This window comes from Athene noctua, chromosome 4 (assembly GCF_965140245.1).
Source record: "Athene noctua chromosome 4, bAthNoc1.hap1.1, whole genome shotgun sequence".
Lineage (NCBI taxonomy): Eukaryota > Metazoa > Chordata > Aves > Strigiformes > Strigidae > Athene > Athene noctua.
The window spans coordinates 29,895,683-29,919,721 of record NC_134040.1 but is presented as its reverse complement, the minus strand read 5'-3'; the positions used below and the strand labels follow the sequence as shown (position 1 = coordinate 29,919,721).

The following is a 24,039-nucleotide window of genomic DNA, read 5'->3' as shown; positions in this document are numbered from 1 at the left end:
TCAACATGCATGCCTCTCCTGCAGTGGCATGCCTAATTTTTCCATTGAATCCCTTTCTAGTGAGTGTCCTATTGACAGATGATAAGAAAAAAAAAGTAATGTCATTATTCTAGTAAAAATTTCTTAATGAAACCTAGTTCCTGTTCAGATTTGGAATATATGTAGTTTGTATTGCATACTGGGATTTAAAATTTTATGAATTTACAGAATAAAAATATGATTTTACTTATTTTGAGGAAGTTTCTCCACTTGTTTATATAATTAAAGGATTTTTCAGAGAAACAAGAATACTACTCAATACTACTGTCAATACTACTGTCTTGAATAGTAGACTAGTGAACAAGACGAGCAAAGTATTCAGATGGTTGAAAGAGACCCTCCTGAGGTTTCCATATGGATAACCTTTCCCCATCCTTTCCCCAAACCTGAAAAACCAAGGTGCTTCAAATGAGGACAAAGAAATAATGGCATTGATGTTTTCCTAGTTTTCAGAATAGTGAATAATAGGTAAATTATAGCATAAGGATAGCTTCTATTGAAACATATTATTTAAAAGATGCAAGAGGCAATTATGACATCAGTGAGCAACATGGTAACTCTCCTTTTCCAGACAGTGTTTTAGGGATGGGCTTGCTCCATGCTCCTTCCTGGCAGGCAGTTTTTAGCTGCTTTACACTGTCTTTCTTCAAACATTCTTCTCTCTCCAAGCTCGGGCACTGATGTGTTCTGTTAAAGTTTAAGTTAAAGGAAGCCTAGAGAATTTACCTTTCGTAACATGTTAAAGTCTTCCTTCTGTAATGGTTTCTACTGACAACTGTTTCACGGATAAGTTTACAACTCATGTGGATTTTCTGAAAGAGAGTAGCAGATAGGGGAGTTATGCTGAAAGTAAACATTGCTTGAGATCTACACCAGTCAAATGTATTAAAGGTAGAGTAGAATATGTAAAAGGCTCTTATTTTTGTTTGTATAATAACCAAAGAAACATGTCTTTGAAGGTTATATACTTGCTTAGTTTAGGAGGGTTACTTCTTATCTGTCATTTTTAATGTAAAGGTATGTATACTTCAGGTACATATGGTAACATTCAGGGACATCTTAAAATCTCTGCTGTTTTCACAGTTATTTTATATGGGTTATCTGTATAAATGTACGATTCTGCGATCCCCGTGAGCTTTGGAATACTTTTTCTGCTTAAATTTGTCGTAATAATTAACAGTGCATCATATTTACGCTGATTGTTCTAGGTGAAAATTATACATAAAGTTGCTACTTTGTAAAATTATGATACTTGGTTTTTAACATTAAAAACCAATTTGAAAGAATGATTATAGTTCTAGGATTTTTAGATTGTTTTATCACGCTAAACTATTTTTCTTACTTCTTTTCAGTTGATAAGCTCTATGAGCTCAGTAGCAGAGCACTGTCTTCCCTCCTTATTACGCACCTTGTTTGACTGGTACAGGCGTCAAAATGGAACAGAAGATGAATCCTACGAATATAGACCTCGGTCTAGCACAAAATCAAAGGGGTAAGAGTTTTTCTCAAAAAAAGTCTGTTTGATTTTTCTGTGCTTTTGGATCTGTCATTACCTAAATCTGTGTAAAAAAAGCACAGACTTCTTTGAGGTAGTGTATTTAACTTGCATAGATGAAATGCATGAAGTAACTTGATGATTTTAGGGTTGATATACAGAAGGAAGTTGGATGCTGATAATTCCTGGCTAGTTTGTTCATTTTTGATTTGTTTTGGTTGTTGGCAGATCCTTTCAGGAGGGGGCAAGATGTCATGCTGCACCAGACACAAAAGTCCATCCATTTTTGTAAACGTGTGTAACAATGATTGAATAGAAGACATGTATAGCTCTTCTCTGTAACATTTGTGTTTGGTCTTGTGTATGATACTTGTGTTCTTGTTTTCTATTTTAGGGATGACCAACAACGTGAAAGAGATTATCTACTTGAAAGGAGGGATTTAGCTGTAGATTTCATTTTTTGTTTAGTTTTAATAGAGGTTCTTAAACAGGTAAGTTCTTTTCCTTTGGCAGACTTCTTTTTATCTTTTGCTTTTAATGTCAGTTTTGATAATCTCCTTTGAATTTTTTAATTAAAAACTGGAGCATATATATGATGAGCATATACAGGACTGTAATTATACTCTCAGTTGCATAAAGCCTTTGTCTGTCCTCTCTTGTCTTTTCTTTACGTGCCTGCATTATCTCAGTTCACATATCTTGGATCCACTAAGCCAAAGCTGCTGATGTATTGCAAAAAGCAAAAGCATAAAAAATAGCATTTTATTTATGTTGAGTACCTTTTGTCTGCTTAAACATTTTTGAAATATGATGTGAAATCGTTGAATGACAAGATTAAAATGTCACTCTTTAAAAAAATTAGAAAGGGTATGTAATTTTGCTTGGCTTTACAGTGTAGTGCTAGATGTTGTTACACACAGTTTCTGTTAATATAAAGTTGCATTGGTGTATGGACAAGAGGATAGAGTTTGGCTTCAAGTAGCAGCATTTTTTTCTCACGTTTTTTGGGAAGAGAAAAAGATTACTTTAAGGAACGTTTTGAAACATGGGGCAGACTTGTGCAAATTTCACATTTCAAATAAGTGTGTCTTTTGTGTATAGGTACATGAAAATTAAATGGCTTTCTGTGCTAAGTAAAGCAAGAATTATGGTTTAATTGGCAAATAATTTGTAGGCAATTTATGTTTTTGTGGTTGCATATGGCATGTTTGTGATATAGGGAAAAATGAAAACGTGAAACAAAAGAGCTGCCTATCCTTCTGAGACACTGACCAATCAGGCAAAGCAATATTTCTATACTGTATACACAGAGATGCAGAGAACAATATTAAAGCCATCAAACTCCTATGTGTTAGTGTTTTACAGAAAATCTTTAGTTCGTGCTCTCTCCCTGCCTAAATTTTCTTTCATTGAGAAAGAAAAAGGGAAATGGAATAGGTTGTTTAGGATTGCAGGGTTGTATGGGTAGCTTCTGTATTTTGAACTAGTACTAGGTTTATTTGTTGAGTAGAGTACATGTTGCCAGTGATTCAGTTGTCAGGAGAGGTGCCAAAGTTTTGGTCTTGAAGAGTCTGTGGTGACTCCTGTAGTGCTTGGGGATCCTCTCATGCCTGTACTGCAGACAAGATAGATATTTTTCTGATAAAAGTATTTTCCTCTACTAAAGGCCCGCAATGGTCTGCTAAACATAGATACACCACGTAAGAGAATCCTCCAGTCAATTTGGTATTAAAAGTTTTCTAAAGGAGGACTTGTATGTTCTGCCTGTAATGTGAATTTGCAATTAGGCAAGCAAAGCACAGAAAAGATGTTTTTTTATCAGTAAACATATTTACATTCACATTACCTCTTTGTCTCTTCCTGGGAGCCCTGTCATTGTTTAATTCTTAGAAACTGATTTTAAAGGATGCAAAGGGTATGATCCAGCCCTTCCTGTAATATGCACAGAGCAACTGGAGAGAGGATGGCAGACATGGCCTATGTAGGAACAAAAATCTTTTGTTTAAATTACTACACCTTACTCAGTGTGTGAATATGCATGTAGATAACCAGTTCCAGGAAGTTCTTCGACAAATAGCTTTCTTGAGGCAGAACAGTATGAAGTTCTCTACCTGATTTTCTGTAGACAAGACAGTAATCTTCTAATATATTTTATTAAAAGTCTTAATCACTTGTAAGCAGTAATGTTTAGTAGGGTTATCCTAGTACCTACCTAAATTGCTTTGAAATTTTAAAGACATTATGACTTCATAGATACATATATATATTTCTTTTTAAAATAATACACTGTGTTTTTATGCAAATGTTTTCTTTTAAACCTGAGAAAGTGGTGATATCTAGGAGGACTCAGAAATAAATGCCTTCTAATCAATGCTTGGTTTTGGTTTCTTACCAAATCGTTATTGCTAGTCAGTACAGGTTGTGTAAGTGTTCATATATTACTGAATTAACTTGATACTGTATGCCCACAAAGGATGTCTCCTTTGACACTAGTGGGAGAGATTTCTACAGGGCATCTCACAGTACTGTTTATTTACTTCATACATACATACGTGTGTATATACCTAGTTACATTCGTATAAATTGTATCTGCATTTCAGATACCTGTTCATCCAGTGCCAGATCCTTTAGTACATGAAGTTTTAAACTTGGCTTTTAAGCACTTTAAACATAAGGAAGGGTAAGTTTCACTTGTGTACTTCAAAATATTTTATGTGTGTTACCATCCTGTGCTTGGTGGTTGTGATTGTTTTCCTTTGCCTCACCTGTAACATGTTGGTGACTGTACTGTAAACACTCATATTTTTAACTGAAAGTGTATCTTGAAAGAATATAGCTGTGTTTGGTATAATGCTGAGTTTATTTTGCCTAGAATATACAGAACTATTTGCACAGCCAGCCAACGTAAGAAAAGCCTGAGTTTGGATAACTATAGTAAATTTCCCATGCAGAATATGATTCTTATGTCCACTCAATGAAACTGTGTCAATTTAAACCCCACTCATTAATTTTATGCTTGATTTTCATTGTTTTTATGGTAATAACCTGTCTTGCTGTGAAACAAACTTTTTGTTTGTAATTGAGAACACGCTTGGGGTTTCAAAGAGCAAAGCTGTATTTAACACCTTTTTTTTTTATTTTTTTATTTTTCCTTCCCTCTTTAGGTATTCAGGAACCAACACTGGGAATGTGCATATTATTGCAGACTTATATGCAGAAGTGACAGGGGTTCTTGCTCAATCAAAGTAAGCTCAGTCTCTGACTCTTCTTGTGTCTGGGGAAAGATCGCTCTAGACTTGAAGACTATTTAATATAGCAACATTTATTAATGACCCCGGTAACTAATCCCTTAAGTGTCTAGTCTAGTCAGGTGTAGTCTGGCTTGTCAGTCTCATATTCCAGTACAATAAATTTGAACAAATCAGGAAGTAATCTTTAGTACAATACTGAATTGTTTTGTTGTCAACTTGTAGGTGCAGGGAAAGGACCCCTGGTATCAGTCAACAGTTGTTCAGTTAATGAGTATATTCTTGTGTGCTCATCATCATAGGCACTCTTAAATGCCTAGATTTTAAGTATCAGGGTTCATCTTGCTTATTTTTTTTTACTGTAGGTGCTGTTATCATTAACAGACTAAAGAAATTGGTTCAAAATTATAGACATCATATAAAAGTAACTGAGAATGTAAATAATTGCAGTCTATATCCCTTCTTCAGGTTTCAAGCTGTTAGGAAGAAGTTTGTCACTGAATTAAAGGAACTGCGACAAAAAGAACAGAGTCCTCATGTAGTACAAAGTATCATCAGTTTGATTATGGGGATGAAGTTTTTTCGAGTAAAGATGTATCCTGTGGAGGATTTTGAAGCCTCATTTCAGTTCATGCAGGTAAATTAATATTACAGAAAACTGAAATCTGCATGATTTTGATAGTTTAAGTCATGAAGCTACAATGATGCTTGCTGTGATCAGTTGCTCACTCTGGTTGTATGTTGTCCTTGATCCTTTTCTGGTTCGTTTGTAAGTTTTCAAAGGTATGAATCACTTGCTTCTCTGCAGTTTGTGAGTACCTAGCATAATGAGAACCCATTCTCAGTTGTCTCGGTAATGTGGCAAACCTGTAATATATTAATTTATTCAATAATAAATGAAAATGGGTAGCAATCAAATAATTTTCTTTATGAAAGCAGTGAGTTAAAGAAGAAAAGTTGCTTAATGTATCTTTTCTGGACAGCTGAGATGTCAAGAAGCACTTTTGTTTAAAAACCAGTTAATTTTCAGAAACTTAAAATATTTTTGTTTGCTTTTCTTGATTGTGGATTAAAAATTCTAATGAATAACTCGTCCATTCCACAGTAACTGAAGTTATTGCAACTTGGTCATAGATTTTATTAGAGCCCATTGACATTGATCTCAATCCTGAAAAGCTAACATACACATAGCTCCTTTAAATTGTGTCCAGAGTGGTCAGTTTGGTATAGTGGAGTGTGCAAATGTGTATGAATTATTATGGATTATTACTGTAAAATTTACTTTGCATAAAATTCATCTTGAAAATGTGAATTAAAATATTATTTTCTAATAATTTCAATAGAGATAAGCATTTGTTTTTTAAAACTTCAGAATAATCTGAGGAAAAAAAGTGCATATTTATTTTCCGAGTACTCCTTATATTCTGAGTAGAAAGTGAATAGCTATCTAGTATTACAAATACTCTTTCAATTTCTTTTTAATTCCTGGGAAAACAGGTTTTAAAGTTTCCAATGTTTTGTAAATTTGATATTGTCAGATTTGACTGACTTAAACGTGTATTGCATGTTTTAAATTCAAACTGGCAGTTCATGTGATACTGCTAGTGGTTTTTATGGCATAGTGATATTTGTCTTCCTTTTTCTAAATATTTTACTAAGGAATGTGCTCAATACTTCCTAGAAGTAAAAGATAAAGATATAAAACATGCACTTGCTGGTTTGTTTGTGGAAATTCTCATCCCTGTGGCTGCTGTAAGTATTTTTACACCCACCCCCCCCCACCCCCTCCACCCCCCCAATTCCCCTCACTTTCAATTAGGCTCTCTTTGTTAAAATTGCTTCCATTAATCCTCACAAATATTACATTTTCAGAGATTCAGAAAGACTATTAAGTAAATTACAAGCACCTACATAATCTTTTAAAGGGAAATGTGTCAGCATGATTTGTGTATTAGCTAGTTTCCAGTCTTTTTTTCAAAACTGCTTAAAATTATCTGTTTTCTAGACTCTTTTATCACTAGAGCACGGTGTAATCTTATACTTGCTCTACAAATTTGAAATTTCCTTAGTTTAATATTTGTTCCATATTTAATATTTAATGACTTAATATTTATTCAAGGATCCCACTGACTTTTCTTTATTAGCCAAAGCCTGTTAAGATTTTCTAGAATAAACCGAGATATGTAACATTTTTACAGTCTGATAGAGAGAGTATGAACTCCTATGTAAGAAGAAAGAATGTAGGTTTTGGCTAATTAAATAAAAATTGTTTGTACAGGTGTGTTCACTAGATGTAATCCTTCACGTGGAAGAAGAGTCAATCATTTCCTGTATGTGTTTTAAATCTAAAGCCAGAAGTTTTACTCAGCAGCCATAAACAAGGAAAACGCCTTGATATCATCACAGTGTTGGATGTATAGTGCCTGTAACTGTGAGAATGCTTTTGGTCAGGACAGGTTCTCCCCCATCCTTTCAGGCCGCTTCGCTCGGTTGTGTAAAGCTTGGTCCACAGGTCAATGAGAAGTTATGGCAGCTGAGTATATTTTGAGTTGACCATTTACCACAAGCTCGAAAAGTTTATTGTAGTAGACGGATACTTGCTGTAACTGTTGTCTAAACTAATAGTTGTATTAGTAAATGCTAGACCACAGTGCGTTCAACATACTGGCCCGAAAAATGGCAGGTCATGGCTCCATGTTATGACCAGTTATCAGGGCATATCTTGCTGTATATATGGAGAACTGGGACTTGTAGATCCTGTTTTGTACAATGGAATCTACAAAGACTAGCATGCCAGGTGGGGATCTAAGGATGCTTGAAGGAAAAGAAAGATAAATCTCTCTGAACTCTGTGTCCTCTTTCAAGTGGTCTTGCCCTGAGCCATGGGGAAATGCTTCTGTCCCTTCATTGGTCTCAACCTTTGGATTTTTTTAAAAAGAATTTTAGAAAGGAGACAATCTTTCTTCTTAAGGCATGACCGCAAAGAGGTGGTGTCAGTAGTAGCTGTTTATTGACCAAAGTCTTGATCTTACCTGGTCATACTTACTATATTCTTCTAGAGAAGTATTTCTTGTCATGTTAAAAAGTGAACGCATTTGTTGTTTTGAACTCCATAGTTGCATGGTAGTTGAAGTAGGGGTGCGTAGTGAAAGTACTTAGCATTTAGGCTAATACTGATAATAGTTTGCAAAATCATACTTCAAATATAGTGAAAACTGCACATACAGTAATGAGGCTGAAGCAGCATTTGGGAATTGGGACTATCCAGTGGTAACTGTGGAGGCACTCTCACTGGCTGTAAAGAACGTGTGTGTTGTTTTGTGGATCACTTCCTACAAACATAGCCTGAAGCAGCACTTTAAATGCTTGGTGAGGGAGGCTTGATCTTTCCTTCTGACTCATTGAGTGTCTAATCACTTCATATAAATGGAGCTTCTTGAATAAAAGGGAAGAGCCCTATCCCAGATTGAGATGCAGTTGAGAGGGTTAGTCATTTTCTTGGAAGATGTGAAATGCAAGTTTGAATCTTCTTGAAGAGCTGAAGGAACTGAAACTAGAACTTCTGTAACTTATATAGAACATTGTTTAAGTGAGGAAGCTCCTGGGTTTTTGCATTGTGACTTCTATACTGTCATTAGTCCTTCAGGCATTTTAAAAAATAGGACCTGGTTTGGACCCTGGAGGTACGATGGATGACAACGTATTTTACAGCAGGGAAGTTAAGGCTGATCTATAAGCCTAAGATTATATCCCAAAGCCACAGTGTGGTTCTGGCAACAACTAATTTCTTATTTGGAGCTAGCAGGCTTCTGATCAACTTATAGCTTAAGAATAGCAAAAGATAAATAACTGGGGGTATGTAGAAAATTATTTTAAAACATAAGTACTTTCTCAGTTTGTTCTTTTTGGATTTGTATTGTTACAGAGATGTTACACACTTGTTTTTATGCTTCCCTGTGTTTTCAGAGTGTTCTTAGCAAGGTGGACGTGATGTATCTTTTAATAACTTTGAATAATAAGAACTATCAGAAATTATAGGGAAATTATGAGTATAGAGGATCTCTTCCAGGAAATCCAAACTCCTGTCCAACACCCACCCCTCAATTTGATAAATAAAGCAGAAACACAGTACAAAACAGCAGGTTGAGAATAACATTTAAATGGATCATCACAGGTATCCAGAGAGAAGCCAAAGAGACTTGCAGAGGTTTTTATAAAGCAGGTAGCTGCCTGGTTTGTGGAAGGAAGTCTATTCTGTATGCAAGGACAAAGTGGGTAAAAGAGGTGTAGGGCTCCGTGTATCTGTTTCATTAATTCTGAAAGCTGAATGGACAACTTACATAGTTGATGGGCTAGTAATCCTGTGTGTCATCTCCTAAATTTTCAGAACTGGAGTACGTAAAAAAAGGGGAGCATTGAAGAGGGAAACAGTGAAAAAGTTATAGATTATAAGCATTATTTCATATATTTAAAAAAATATTAAGAGTTTCACCGTAGCTTTAGTTTGTTGGTGTCTTAATATTTTTTCTTCTTTAAGTATAGAATACAGTCCCCATTCTTAAAATAGTGGATTTTTAATGGATTTTGGGTTTGTTTTGTTGGGCTTTTGGCTTTTTTTAATTGTGTCGTTGTAGTGTATGACCTGATTTCTTATGCTTCTGTTTATATTTCAGATAAATGCACTCAAATACTTACCTAATGTGAGATTTAACTTTTGAATGTTCTTGCATTCATGGACATCTTAATGTATATTTAAATTGCCTTATGTATAAACTTTTAAATCCATTTATGTGTGTATTTTTTTTAATAGGCTGTTAAAAATGAAGTGAATGTGCCATGTTTGAAAAATTTTGTGGAGATGCTTTATCAGACTACCTTTGAATTGAGTTCAAGAAAGAAGCATTCGCTGGTATTTTAAAGAAATATTTCAACTTCTTCATTTTGCTTATCTTAGACTTTTAAACTAGTACATTATATGACAAAAAGCAAACAGCTGTGTTAATTTAAATCAACTCCTCAATTCAAGTATAATTAAATTCATGCTGTATATGTGCATTTGCTCTAATTTTCATTTGTTTCTTTGTGCAAGATATGTGCTCTGTTATCTCGCTTGTGAGATTGTCTTGAAGTTAATGCTTGTTTTTGATTATTTTAGTGGGTTTTAGCACAGAGTTCTTTAATCTAATGTGTCTTTTAAAAAGAACTTGCATTCAGGGAGCCTGTGTATTTAAATTATGTTTAATTAAAAGATGGTAGTGTCAGACAAGACTTTTCCAGCAAAATAGCAGCCTGTTAATAGCCTGTTTTCTCCTCTCCTCATCCACTTTGTGGTTTTTTCCCCAGTATTTTTTATTACCTCTTTCAGATATAAATATCTGTGGTTTTTTTTTTCCCTAAGACTGCATCTTAGCAAGGATTTAAATCTCTTACTAATGCGGTATTTGGTAATTCTTGATGACCATGGCAGCCATGTTTCAAGTCGATTCACTTCACTTTGGTGGAAATGTAGAGCTAAATTTTGCATCACAGTTGGCATATCCAGTAAATTTTAAATTACTTCTTTTCACTTTCATGTTAGGGATGGGCTTTACTTTCTGGTATTCTGAGCATATAAAGCATATGTCACTGTACATGGTTAAACTCCTTGTGTAAGACTAACATAAAGTAGTTGATGTTAGTATTCACAACGTCATTTTATTTATGAAGTCAGAAACATTGTTACATCAAGATTAAAATTTACCTATTCATCTTCATTCTTCAATTTTGCTCCATAACAAGATAATTGCAGTCAGATTTTGTATGAGTCACTGTTACGTATTCTGTTAAAGTATGTGATGTTTAAACAAATCTTACGTTACTAAAGCAAAGCAGTCATGCTAGTCTGCATATTCACAGACTTTATTAAATCATACTTAATTCCTTACTAAAAGTAGATCTTGAGTAGAAGTAACATTTTTGACAACTTAGTCTGTCTCGGTTTTTACTGAGTTGATGATGTTTTTCCTAAATATTCTTCTTAGACACAGTTCCCTCTCCCAGCATGTGGGACCCCATGAACTGAATCATGTGGTTGCAGGGGAAGAGTGAACATTGTATGAAGGGTGACATCTGCTCTTGGTCTTTGAGATCAGGCCTTGCTAGTGGATGAGCTTCACCATGGTCCCACTGCCCAGGTCTTACAGCTCTTACAGCACATAGGTTATACCCTGGACACCGCTCCTGGCACGCATGTCCTAGTGCAGGGGAAAGGCTGCTGTGCAATGCTAAAACTGCAGGACTGAGAGACAAGAACTGACTGTGTGTCTCATTCACAATGTACAAGACTTGGGAGGTGTGCAAAGAGCAATTTGATCAATTCTTTTTCCCCCCTACTCGTAGGCTTTGTATCCATTGATCACCTGCCTGTTGTGTGTCAGTCAGAAACAGTTTTTTTTAAATAACTGGCACGTTTTCCTGCAGAACTGTTTGTCACATCTAAAGGTAAGAATCCTTTTAAATTCAGGAACTGTTGCAAATCAATAGCATTTATTCAAATATGTTCTTAGCATTCTTGTGCCAAATTAAAAGATGAATATTTGGCTGTTTAAAAGGACACTGTGAAATAAATTTTTTTTAATTAAATGTCTTAAGTCTCCACTAATATTAAACTTACTACTAAGTTGTGTGATGCTGTATAATGCTGGAAATAGATGTGGCCCCCTTGGGGACTGTTAGTTTTATTGAGTAAAATCTGCAGAAGTATAGTATAGTAAATGCAAAATTTCTCTCTCTTGTTCACTTATTGAAGGAATAGAAAATGAATTGGGAGTCCAGAAAAGAGATATCTACAGGCTGTGATGTATATTTTCCTAATAAAAATTACAGTGTCTCTTTAACTCATGGCTTCAGTTGATAATAGCATTTTAAACATGAGTCGGTTGATAAAGAGATCAAGATACTTAGAAAGTAGGGATTTGTTTTAGTGACTTTCTTGTAGCATTAGTTGTTGTACATGTTCTTTCCATAATTTTGATTAACATAGTTCATGATTTTGCCTAATGTATTGGTCTTGATAATTTTAATAAATTCTTTGATCCATCTTCACAATATTCATTCTGGTTAGGTATGAGTGACAATTCCAGAGCTTATTAGTAACATACGTAAACCAGCATGAAGTGGAAAGGAAACAGGTTTAGCTGCTTGGATTGTTTTTTAAGGGTCATTTTGTTTTCATGACATCTTTCACACTTTTCTGTTGCTTGTTGGGATTTTGTATATTTTTCATCTAACATTGCAGTTCTTTTGCAATATTTGTCTTAATTTTTGTTTTGTTGTTTTTTGCTTATGGAGGCTGCTTTTGTTTTTAAAGCTTTTAAAAAAATTCTTACAATCTAGGAGTTGTATTTTTCTGGCATAATGTCCATTGCTGATAATGGATGTATTAAAACCATAAATGCCAATGAGTTTAACTGGTAGTTGCTGAGCATGCATTTTATATTTCACTTAGTTTTGTTAACCACTAACAGCTTAACACATTTACTGTAAGGCTCTATTCAGCAGAAATTCTACACAGGAATTTCTGCAATTCAGAATTTGCAGTGTTATGATGCTGTGCCATCAATGAGTAATTTTAGGGTATTTTATGGCTTGGTTTAATTTGGCCCACCAAATGCTATATTGGTTTTTTTGGGTGCCTACCTTGTTCAGAAACTTTGTTGAGTTTAATCTTGGAAAAAATACACCCCCACCGTCCTCATGTGTCTTATGAATTAATGTGTTGCTTTGTTTCTGAAGCTAATTAAATGCATGCACTCTGTAGTAAGTAATCTCATTAATTTATAAATCTGAACTTCACAGCAGTTTAGTCTTTTAGATTTCCCCTTCCCCATTTTATTTCCTGATTTCCTAATGACCAAAATTATTTTATTTTCAATTACTGTAATACATAAAACGCAATAAGAATTCAAAATCCATCGTCCCTAGTGTCATTGTTGTTTAATAAAGTAATCTTGAGAGTAATTTTGAGAGTAACTGGAAGAGTACCAAAAAAGGTTCATCCACCCTTGCTGTATTAGTTAAAATTAACAAATTTATGATTGAAATAACAGCACTTAAACTCTGTCATAGAGATATTCTGTGAAGAGTACACTCCCATTAACAAGTTGTCAAGAGGTAATGTAGGTCATGGATTCATGGTGCTCGCTTTATTCCTTGGTGACTGCCCAGTGCAAACTCTTAACTAGCAATGAACACCATTGGTTACACTTTGGTGACAGAAATAAGCAATTTCCCTTTCACCATGCTGTGAAAGTTCACATCTTCGCAGTTGCTCCATAGTACCTGATGCGTAGTGTATGCATACCCTACCTTACCTTGTAGTATTTTGGTGCTATGTTGTACTTGATAATGCTCCTCAGAGTGCTCTGAATCCTAATCCGGTACTAGAAATATTTATTCCCCTTGTAAACTCTTTGTACTGGGTTTCAGTGCACATTACCTTTGGTTATCCTGAAAGCAGGCTTATTGTATGGGGAAACCATCCTAGGCTTTCTTGAAAGGAGGAAGTCTAGGGATGTGAACTGATGCAAATAGCAGATAAGTGAGTTGTAAGAGTCAGTTTAGACCAGGAGTGCACCAAAGGATGTTCCTTGGTGTGTATGCAGCTGGCCTTGTCCCACAAAGCGGTTGCTTCAACATTGAGCCCAGCAGGGCATTTCTTTACACGCTGTTCTGTAGGCAAAATCCTGAATTTGTTCAGCAAACAATAACACTGGGTCAGTATTGTAAAATATTTTGCTAACTTTTTTGACCAGTATTTAGGTTGACTAATTCTAGCAGGTTTGTCAGAAGTCTGATAGATTCTTGGATAAAGCTGAGTTGTTGTGGTATCCTTACCACCTCTCTGGAGAGAGGACGCATTTAAGAAAGCTGCTGAAGTAGGAGAAAAGTGTCATTTTGCACCACTGTTGGTGGAAAAGAATAATTTTTTTTCTTCACAGTTTAACCTTAGTGTCTGTTACCACAAAACCTTGAAAGTTGGAGGAACGTTTTCTGTCACTATAGCAAAACCTGTATTTCTACTGAATAGAGTCCTTACTAGACAGCTGTCTCTTGGTTTTGTGCTTTTTTTTCATCTAACATGCATGTGCCTTCCATTCTCATGTTTGTTATGTTTTGCTGTCTCACATTGCTTTATTTAGATGCCATCTAACAACAGTATCAGAAAACAAATAGAAACACTGCAGGTGAGTTAATATGTTGTTGTAACTCAGTGAAACGTTGCTTTGTCTCATGTAAATACTTTGTTTTGGTTTTATGTTAATTGTTGTATTTTGTGCTTTCCTTTCCTCGCAAAATTGCAGGTAGTACTGTTAAGAAGCAGCAGGACTAAGAATAGCTAATGTTTCAAAGATCTTTTTTCTTGCCAGGGAGTAAAGGAGAAAGATCAGAAAATTATCTAATACCAGCTTTTGTTTGGGGGGTAAAAATGTGGCTTTGTGAGATTGAGTATCAAGATTACACCTGTTTTCCCTGAACAGTGGTTGCATGTTTCCACTGGAAGTAAACTACCTGTTCAGTTGTATATTTTTATCTGTTAATTCATTCCAAGAAGTGTCTTGCATGCGAGCAAACTTGAAAACCTTTTTCACAGTAAAAAAATATGAAACTGATTTACTGTAACAACTTGTAGTGCACTAACTTGAAAGACTTTTACACTGTTGGTTTTGCAGGTTTTAAAAAGTAGAAATTGTTTTAGTTCAGAACAGAAGAAAAGTTTAACGTCAGTATTAAAAAGTACTTTCTTCAGTAAGTGACTACATTTGACTAACATGGAAAAAAAATGCTATTTTGTTTCTTGCCTTCATTGAGATATGTTTTGTTGACTCATTTCAATGTGTCATGTATGACCACTGTAGATTTGCTCTTACTTTTTTGGGTTTGTAACACAGATACAGTTCTTGGCAGCGTATTCCATAGTTTGCTGATACAATTTATGTTGAAAGTTTTAGGATTTTAAACAAAACTGTGTTTGGAAAAAATGACAGACAGAATGCTTTAAAAGCTGACAGGCATCAGCTAAAAAGACTGAAATTCAGCCAGGTTGGTGAATTACATAGCTATATATACTGTATTCTAGTTGCAGTAATCTCAAAGAGAAAAGGAAGTATTGACATATTAATACCAAGTATACAAGAAGTATGCTATAAAATAGACACAAAAAGCCATTTTATTCTAGCATATTTGTTTAGTTCCTAGTCATAGGAAGAGATAATGAACATTTTCAATGATTAAGAAATTCGAAGTACTGTATTTATTTTATAACGCATTTTTAAAGGTGAATGCCTCCTTATACATTTAAAAAACAAAAAAAAACCAAAAAAAACACCAAAAAAGCAAGCTTTGTCATAGCTAATCAGAAGTAGCTGTATTGGATGATAAACCTCCTAACGAATGAAATGTTGTTTAACACATTATAAAATATCTGCTAGCTATGCCATTATTTGAATAGGTGATTTAAAGCCAGTAGTAAATTTTTGGTTTTCTTTTGGACCTATAAATTAAACTCCCCTTTGGAATATCAGAAATAAGAAAATTGAAACATTACTCAATTCTAGATGTCCCATTTCAGAAAGACTTTGATAATGCGTGTACCAATGAATTCACCAGCCTACTTTGAACATCAAGAACTGTTAGCCTGTAGATTAAATATGATGAGCAGTAATATGTTTTTTTGCTGTTGATTAAAATCAAAACTCTCACAGTTTTACCTTCTTGTACAATTATGAGGGATTGTTTCTTCCTCATAGAAGCATATCTGGTAAATTAACTGGACAGTGGGACAGTTATCTGTCTGAATACTAAGCAGGGACAGATGTAACTTTTTACTGGTTAGATTTTGTCTGGATCACCTTCCAAAATTTACCCACTGCCTAGTTGCAGGTGTGCTAATTCAGAGGTGATGGTAGGAACACATTTATGAGTGTGAAGGGAGGATAGAACAGCATTATCACTGATATAGACTGGGTTAAGTTATTCCCTCTAATATTCGGATAAACATGTGTTATTTGTGAATTACCACTTTTGCCTTTGATTTTGTGGTAGGCTTTTAGCCTTTCTTAAAGTGAGCTGCTGCCAAAACCAATAGTCCTGACCCCCCAGTGTTAAAACCATCCAAATTACTCTCCTGTGTATAGTCTATCGCACAGATATGGCCATAAAATTATTTGGATAAATTTACTGGTGTGAATTGGACTTTCTTACTGCTAGAGTCAATGCAAAGGGAGAAGTGAGACTGAGGAGGGAACCAAGGATGAGACCATCACTTTTCCAACAGTGTTGTCTTAGATCCACTTACATCTTTTGTGAAATTGCACTCCACTTGTCCTGAGAGGACATAGTAGCCTGCTATTTTGACTCATTGGATTGTGGTAGAGGCCACAAAATGTGAAATTAGTTAAGCTCAAGACATTATATAGGTATGTCTTGAAACAGGGGGACATGACTGGAGATGGGGAAAGGTGTGTTTTGGAGGTTCTGTTGTTGGTTTTTGTTGGTTTTGTTTGGGTTTGGTGGGGGTTTTTTGTTGTTGTTTTTTATTGAGAGAATGTCTAAAAAGACACTGGGAATTGTTTAATTCTGTTCATAAATTCATAGTTATGGGCAATTCCAAGATTTTCTCTGGGCACTGCAAGATTATAAGTACACCAAGTGTTGGAAAAGGGCTTGCTGGAGTTAGTACTAAGAATGTTAGTTACTTATTGTTTTTTACACAGTTTAAGAGCTAGGAGTAGCAAAGTTAGACTCTTAATAGCATCTTTAAGACCAAAAAAAAATTTTTTTTCATACAGTGCATAGTTTAAACTGATTTATGCCACAAGATTTTATATTAATTCAGGAAAAAGCTAGCTTAATTTTTACAATAAAAATCCATTGGCAGTAAACACTAATACAGCCCACAGGAAATGGCTACATTGGGTGAAGCCAGAGTGCTTACCCACAGAAGATCCTTGTGTGCCTGCCCTGTTTTGCATTCTTCTGCACCTGCTACTGTCTGCTGTCATAAACTGAATGATGGACTTAGACTTTGTGCCTGATCCAAAGCAGCTATTCCAATGTTTTAGACAAACTATGTCAATTTGCTATAAAGTAGGTATTCATTACCAATGGCTTTCTGAGAAAAGTTCTTGGAAGCAGTATACTCTTGGTGTTCATCTCAAGAGGAATATCTGCTTTCTAGTTACTCCTTTGCTCTCAGAGTGAAAGATGTGTAAAATAGTCTGGAATTACTAGTTAAATATTTAGGTAGTATTGGAAATATGCAATATAGGGTTGTTTTTATGAAAACATTAAAGCTTGTATTCAATATTAAACACATCAATTTTCATTGTTAAAAAATTGAAAGCATTCTTAAAAGTCAAAAGAGTAATAATAGAATTTTCTGAGTGTCTCATAGGCAACAGTAACTGTATTTTTCATTTATTTTACAGAATAAAGATCCCAAAATGTCCCGAGTTGCACTGGAATCTTTGTATAGGTTATTGTGGGTTTATGTTATTAGAATAAAATGTGAAAGCAACACTGTAACTCAGAGGTAAGTCCATTATGCAGAGGATTTTAAACTATTGATTGGTGGGGTTTTTTCTTCCTAGTGATTTCAGAAGACGTCTTGAAACCATCTTGGGGATGGTCTAGTCAGGTAAACAGGGGAACAAAGACTTCGTCTTAATAGAGGAAACCAAAAGAACTTGATTACTTTGATGAAGAGAAACACTAGAGACTACATTTGTCTTTGCAGGGATAGAAGAGGGCAGAGAGATAAGAAGCAGATATTTATTAATGTTGAAAGACACTAACAGTACCAGAACAAATAAAGTATGAAGTGGCCATCAAAAGTATGGGCTAGAAATTAAAAGGTTTTCTTTATAAATTAACATCATGAGAATTTGGAAGTGTCATTTGGATTTTGCTCTTCCTCCTGACTGTTAAGTAGTAAACTAAGTAGTTTAAAGCAGGATCTTGGTCACTTTAAGAATGAACCCATGATACTTGCCTGTGACAGCAGAGCTGTACTTTCTGTAGTTGGTCCTACCTGTCCTAAGCTTCTGTATTATTTAATAGTATGCCTCCCACACTCTTGTGGATTTGAACTGTAACATCTATGCTATTTTAAAAAGTTTTTTATTTCTTTTTGATTCTAAATTCTTGTAGCCGTCTCATGAGCATTGTATCAGCACTTTTTCCAAAAGGATCACGTAGTGTGGTCCCACGAGACACACCTCTGAATATATTTGTGAAGATTATTCAGTTCATTGCTCAGGTAAGAATACATCTATGTAGAGCTAAAAGAATAGGGTGAACATTAATGGAAGAAATGTAAATTTAAGGTTACTTTTTGAAATATTTATGCTTAATTAATGGTCTTAGATCTTGAATAGAATTTCCCTAAATATATAAAACAAGTTACTAATTCTGTTTCTACCAGTGGCAAAATTACTTTACTTAAACTTCAGAAACTGTTACGGATCAACATTATGATGATTAATATTTACATTTATGTTGCACTGTTGTGGATGTGTGTGTATATATATTAAAATACAGTAATATAATTAGCATATCCCTTATAACATTTTTATAAGGGACAATGCATTCAAACAATAGTATCCACTTATATTTAGCCTGGAGACTGGCTTCTGTAGACAGAGGAAATATGCAATGCATGCAGTAGTATGTATTTTGTATTGCATTATGTGCTTCTGTTGTCATAATATCAAAATGCAGGATATGATCTCACAAGCTAAACTCTCATTTATCTATAACCTTATAGATTAGAGACATTTTTTTCTGACTTAGATGGCTTGTCTGTGCTTCAGCTTCCAAAATTATTTCCTTCTAATCACACTGGGATGAAGCAGGACACACAACCCTTCACTGTTTATATTTGTTTCCTAGGGCTCCTCTTTTTATCACTAATTTTTTGTTATCGAAAACAGTTTAGCTCATTTGTAGAAATGTGTTCGACCTGAGCAGAATTGTCTGGGAATTTTTTCAGGAGAAATTATTCAGCCGTATCAGGGGAAGAGCTGTGTTGAATTGTACTATATTTAAAAAAGAACATTAAGAATAAATTGGGACAAAGGAACATTTTTCTTTCTTTTTTTTTTTTTTTTTTTTTACTTTTAAGGCATGATATCCAGCACCTTTGCAAAGCCAAGAAATTAAACTATGCATATTAACAGAAAAGAGATAATCATATTGAACTATTTTCCTTTATAGGAACGTTTGGATTTTGCAATGAAAGAAATAATATTTGATCTTCTTAGTGTTGGAAAATCACCTAAAACCTTCACTATTAATCCAGAGGTAAAAAAAGCTTGTTTGCATGTAGTGAGAACAGGGCACTGGGGGATATTTTTGGGGGAAAGTGATTAACTGTTTTTGAGCCAGAGTGAAAACTGGTTAATGAATATCTATCTGAAGGGGTGTTCTCTTAAAACTAAAGTAGTAGTTGTATTCGTGCACAATTGCTGTTTCATTTCTGGTGAGTAAGCTAGCAGCAGTACTGTAGTTTAGACTAATTTCAACAACAATTTCAGTAAGTATGTGTGAATTTTTGTTACAGTAGCACTGTAAAGCCTTTTTTCAGGGAAGTTGTACCTAGCTTTTACGGTTCAAGACCCCATTTAACAGGTGAGATGTTTAAGCAATGTCTGTCTTCAGTATGGCATTCTCAAGATTCATATTAAGTCCTTCAGTGCTTTGTACTTTGAAATATTTGGTATATTAGCCTGTGACAAGTCAGTTAACTGGAATCAGAGCTGTGGGGTTACACTAAAGCTTTAAACTTTATTCTTGTTATTTTCATTACCCTAATAGGTAATATTTAAATAATGCCTGTCCTGCTGGAACCATGCTGATGTCTGTTTGAAAGAGAAGAAAAATACAATGCTTGTTTTGCCTCATTGTGTTACTTCAACGTTACAATTTCTTCTGTTTTCTCTTTCCTTTTTCTGCCCCTTTTTACTGTTGAAGAGGATGAATATCGGCCTTAGAGTCTTTCTTGTCATAGCAGATAGCTTGCAGCAGAAAGATGGTGAACCACCAATGCCAACAACAGGAGTTGTTCTTCCCTCAGGAAATACTCTGCGTGTGAAGAAAATTTTTCTTAATAAAACGCTGACAGATGAGGAAGCAAAACTTATAGGTATATTGTATTCTTTTGTAAGTTGGCATTCCAAAATGTGCATATATGTTCTTAATTATTCTTGAGTAGTACTTTTGTGTAACTTTAATTCTGTATTTATTTTGTTAGTGAGAATCTAATGATAGTCTGTTTTAACAGAATGGCTTTGATTCTTTAGAGAGATTTGCTAGACAGTATTGACCTTCTGGTGTCCAAGACTGAATTCTTGACTTTTTTTGAAGTGTTTTGCACTGCTGAATTAGCACAAAGAAGCCTGAGTACAATTAGTGTGGTAAATAGCATGGCAGTTTTTGTTCCCTTGATGTCACTAGAAAGTCCCAAATGTCCCACTTACCACAGCTGGAGTAAGACAGTTTTGATCCCTGTGCTGTATTGATCTTCTGCAGATGAGGTAGTCATCACTAAAGGGCTGATTCAACACATAAAATTTAAACTAGAACTAAAATGCTTGGAACTAAGAAGATGAAAAAGCAACTAATGGTTGTTTCCTTGTTTACCTTCTTTCTGAGGGAAACTTCTACTTTCCTATAATACCTCCTACTACTCATTTAACATGCACTTCATTTGACATTTAAAATGTGTATTTCATGTCCTCTTTTGTACAAGAAGAAATTTGTCCTAAGTTGAATAAATGGCAAATATTTTAATAAAAAATGTGAAAGTTAAATGAGAACAAATGAAAGAGGTGATGGGAACTCTTTGGCTTTGCAGGTATGTCCATATACTACCCTCAAGTCAGAAAAGCTCTAGATAGCATTCTTAGGCATCTGGACAAAGAAGTTGGAAGACCCATGTGCATGACTAGTGTACAGATGTCCAATAAAGAACCTGAAGACATGATTACGTATGTAATGAATTAAAATATTTTCACTGTCACAGTTACATCATACTATTTTTATGCTGTAATGTTGCAGATGCCTTCATTAATGAATTACAACAATTGGTTTTTTACTTGACTATTAAATGAACACTAATTTCATTAATGATAAAAAATTTTGTTAGCTCCTTAGTTTTGACATGAAATTGTAAATATTTGTGGTGTACTGAAGTAAATTTTCATGTTTTGTTGATTATAAACTGTTTTTGTAGGGGTGAGAGAAAACCTAAGATAGATTTGTTCAGAACTTGTATTGCTGCTATCCCAAGACTGATTCCAGATGGCATGAGCAGAACTGACCTCATCGAATTGCTTGCAAGGTAAGGAAAATGAAATTCTTAGTGGATGTTCCTTTTAAAATGCTGTGTGTATAAGAATTTGTAAGTGCACTAGGTTAGGTGGTGTGAGTCCACTGCATACAGAATCTGTTTTTCCTCTTCCTGCCTACCTCCTGCAGTTGGTCAAGTGTTACTGGCCAGGTAACAGGAGGTAAATTTATCCTGGAGATCTTGCACTTATTTTTAGAGATTTTTTTTTTTTTTAAAAGAATGTTGCTTTGGTTTTTAATTGTATCTTGTCTTTTTATTAATATTGTCATGTTCTCTCCCCCCACCCTCTTTTCTTTCTCCTCCTATCGCTAATACTGTAAATTATCAGAAAGGCATTCTTGTTTGACATGAGCAAGATGTGAGACAGGCACTTACAGGAAAGATTTTTTCTTATTCTCTGCTAAACCTGCTTCCTTTTCCCATTTTTTTTATCCAACACTACCCATATTCTTCCATGACAATTTCATTTGAATGTGCCTTATCAGTACTGATAGTAGTTGAAACAACTGGATAGCCAGGTGATTGCAGAAGGGTAAACTGAGCATTCAGTGAGAATATGTAGTTGTATATGCAAACAGTCTCTATGTATTGCTAGATTGATAAACCTTCCTCTTTTAATATTTTGATTTTTAATACAAGAAGGGTCATGGTGCAGAAATACAGGATAGCTTTTAGCTTTGAAATTATGAGTTCATTTGAATATGTATTGAGTTACATATATTAAAAAGGTAGTAATAATGTGGGAGAATAAAATTTTCTACACTTTTTCTTCATTATCAAAAATCACATAAAAGGCATGAAATATTAAGTAATAATACAGTACTGCATAAGTTTCTTCTATCATAGTGGGCTGTGACATATTTTTAAGTGTATATGCAAAGGGTTTTTTTGCAAGTTTTTTTCTCATATCCAAAGTAAAGCTGATTTATCTGCAAAATATGCTGCGAATGTGTTTTAAATTTTAATTTGAAGAAAATAACCTGTACATCACAGAGTGCCTGGCTACTGAGCTCTAAGGTGGTTGCTCAAATGCATGCAAAGATGTGCCTATGTGAAAGACTTGACCATCTCTCTTGAAAAATATTTTTTTATACTAAGCTTTATGAAGTTTTGCATTATTTTGCTATAGTAATAGCACCTTCTAGTAGTCAATTTCAGATGTGTGCAGTGCAGAAAATGCTTCTCCATGGAAATGTTCTACATTGTATAGTAAAGAAGGAAGAGTTAACATCAAAGTTCAGTTTGTAAGGGCTGGTTAAGAGTATGCCAATATAGGGTGATGATACTGGTATTTTTTCTAAACAGGCTGACAATTCATATGGATGAAGAACTTCGTGCCTTGGCTTTCAATACTCTCCAAGCATTAATGCTTGATTTTCCAGATTGGCGGGAAGATGTTCTTTCAGGATTTGTGTATTTTATTGTGCGTGAAGTGACTGATGTCCACCCAACGCTTCTTGACAATGCAGTAAAAATGTTAGTGCAGCTCATAAATCAGTGGAAACAAGCAGCCCAAATGCACAATAAAACCCAAGATCCTCAGGTATTTCTAAATAAGGTCCTTTGATGTTAAAACATTGTTTGAATCTACATACGATTTTATTAGTAGACTTTATTGGTTAAGTAATAAAACTTACTTTCTTACAGTACTTGAAGATTTTTAGACATATTATTTTAAATCTGAATTGCAAAAAGCCCCTACACTTTAAATATTACCTAAATTCTAATTCATGAGGCTACATTTTTGCTTACACCAAAAGTCATCATGTGTAACTGGAAATATATTAAGTAGGAGTGGTTAAACAGTAGAACTATAAAAAAAGCACCATTTTTACTGGCAAACTGAGAGGGTTCAAATAATTTAATTTTCTACGATACGTAATGGTATTACTTATTTTTAGTTTTGCCCTCACTTCATCATTCTGATGAGAAAGTGAAATAAGAAAGACTTTCTTGTGATGCATGTTTGGACTGAATTCAGAGAGATACAAAAAAAACAAAGTAGGTGATATTATGCCATTCTCATAATGCAAAATTTGACTAGTAGCCAAACAGGATCTAAATACCTTATGATTAATTCTGCCATCACCAGTAATGGAACTGTAGCTTGGTTGTGTTTTACTTTTTTCTTAATTTGCTTGACTTCTGCAATCTTTTCCTTAGCGTGGTGTATCCAATGGGGCTGCCCATACCCTTCCTCTGGAGAGGACCCTTTATTCCAGTGTATTTCATGTGGTAGAAGGCTTTGCTTTAGTCATCCTTTGCAGCACCAGACCTGCCACCAGGAGATTAGCTGTCAGTGTTCTCAGAGAAATAAGGGCCTTGTTCACACTTTTAGAAATTTCTAAGGTAAGAGCTGAGGACCCATTCTTATGACTGTTTAATGAAACTACTTTTATTTTTACTTTCTTTAAGCTTTTTCTGATTTGCGTTTTGTCTTCTGTAGAGTGATGATGAGTTGGCTATAGATGTAATGGACAGACTAAGTGCTACTATCCTGGAGAGTTTCATACATCTCACTGGGGCTGACCAGGTAGGAGAGTTTTTATGTTAAGTTGGATGTAAGATGAGGTAATTCTGCAAAATTGTCCCAAAGAAATTATATCTATTTTAAATGATAGTGTCACTGTGTTCATGCTATTCTTTATCAGCAATTTACCACTTCAAAAACAAACAACAAACCCAGCCAAACAAAAAATACACCTCAAAACCTTGAGGAATGTTGTGAGGCTGACACCACCATTGTATGATTTGTGATCAATTGTGTGTCATTATGATCACCATATACACACGGACAGCTGTGTCTGTATCTGTTTTTTCTCGTTTTCTTGTAGATTAAAATTTCTTTAAAGCATAGACCACCCCCTTAA

At 34.7% G+C, this 24,039-nt stretch overlaps 1 protein-coding gene across 11 annotated transcripts in view; it reads left to right on the top strand.

The window, feature by feature from the left end:
* The window catches only part of FRYL (FRY like transcription coactivator), a 172,668-nt gene that overhangs the window by 80,961 nt on the left and 67,668 nt on the right, over positions 1–24,039 (top strand). For 8 of the 11 annotated variants that reach the window (XM_074904767.1, XM_074904764.1, XM_074904765.1 and 5 more), the window contains 18 exons: positions 1,392–1,531; positions 1,929–2,025; positions 4,135–4,214; positions 4,699–4,779; positions 5,251–5,419; positions 6,442–6,534; positions 9,593–9,691; positions 11,161–11,262; positions 13,962–14,006; positions 17,250–17,353; positions 17,971–18,079; positions 19,036–19,122; positions 19,792–19,963; positions 20,675–20,807; positions 21,053–21,160; positions 22,475–22,712; positions 23,333–23,518; positions 23,616–23,702. In XM_074904767.1, the coding sequence (XP_074760868.1) occupies positions 1,392–1,531; positions 1,929–2,025; positions 4,135–4,214; positions 4,699–4,779; positions 5,251–5,419; positions 6,442–6,534; positions 9,593–9,691; positions 11,161–11,262; positions 13,962–14,006; positions 17,250–17,353; positions 17,971–18,079; positions 19,036–19,122; positions 19,792–19,963; positions 20,675–20,807; positions 21,053–21,160; positions 22,475–22,712; positions 23,333–23,518; positions 23,616–23,702 (2,130 nt within the window). The remainder of the gene's footprint in view (positions 1–1,391; positions 1,532–1,928; positions 2,026–4,134; positions 4,215–4,698; positions 4,780–5,250; positions 5,420–6,441; positions 6,535–9,592; positions 9,692–11,160; positions 11,263–13,961; positions 14,007–17,249; positions 17,354–17,970; positions 18,080–19,035; positions 19,123–19,791; positions 19,964–20,674; positions 20,808–21,052; positions 21,161–22,474; positions 22,713–23,332; positions 23,519–23,615; positions 23,703–24,039) is intronic. The other 3 variants (XM_074904762.1, XM_074904761.1, XM_074904763.1) reach the window with 2 other exon arrangements.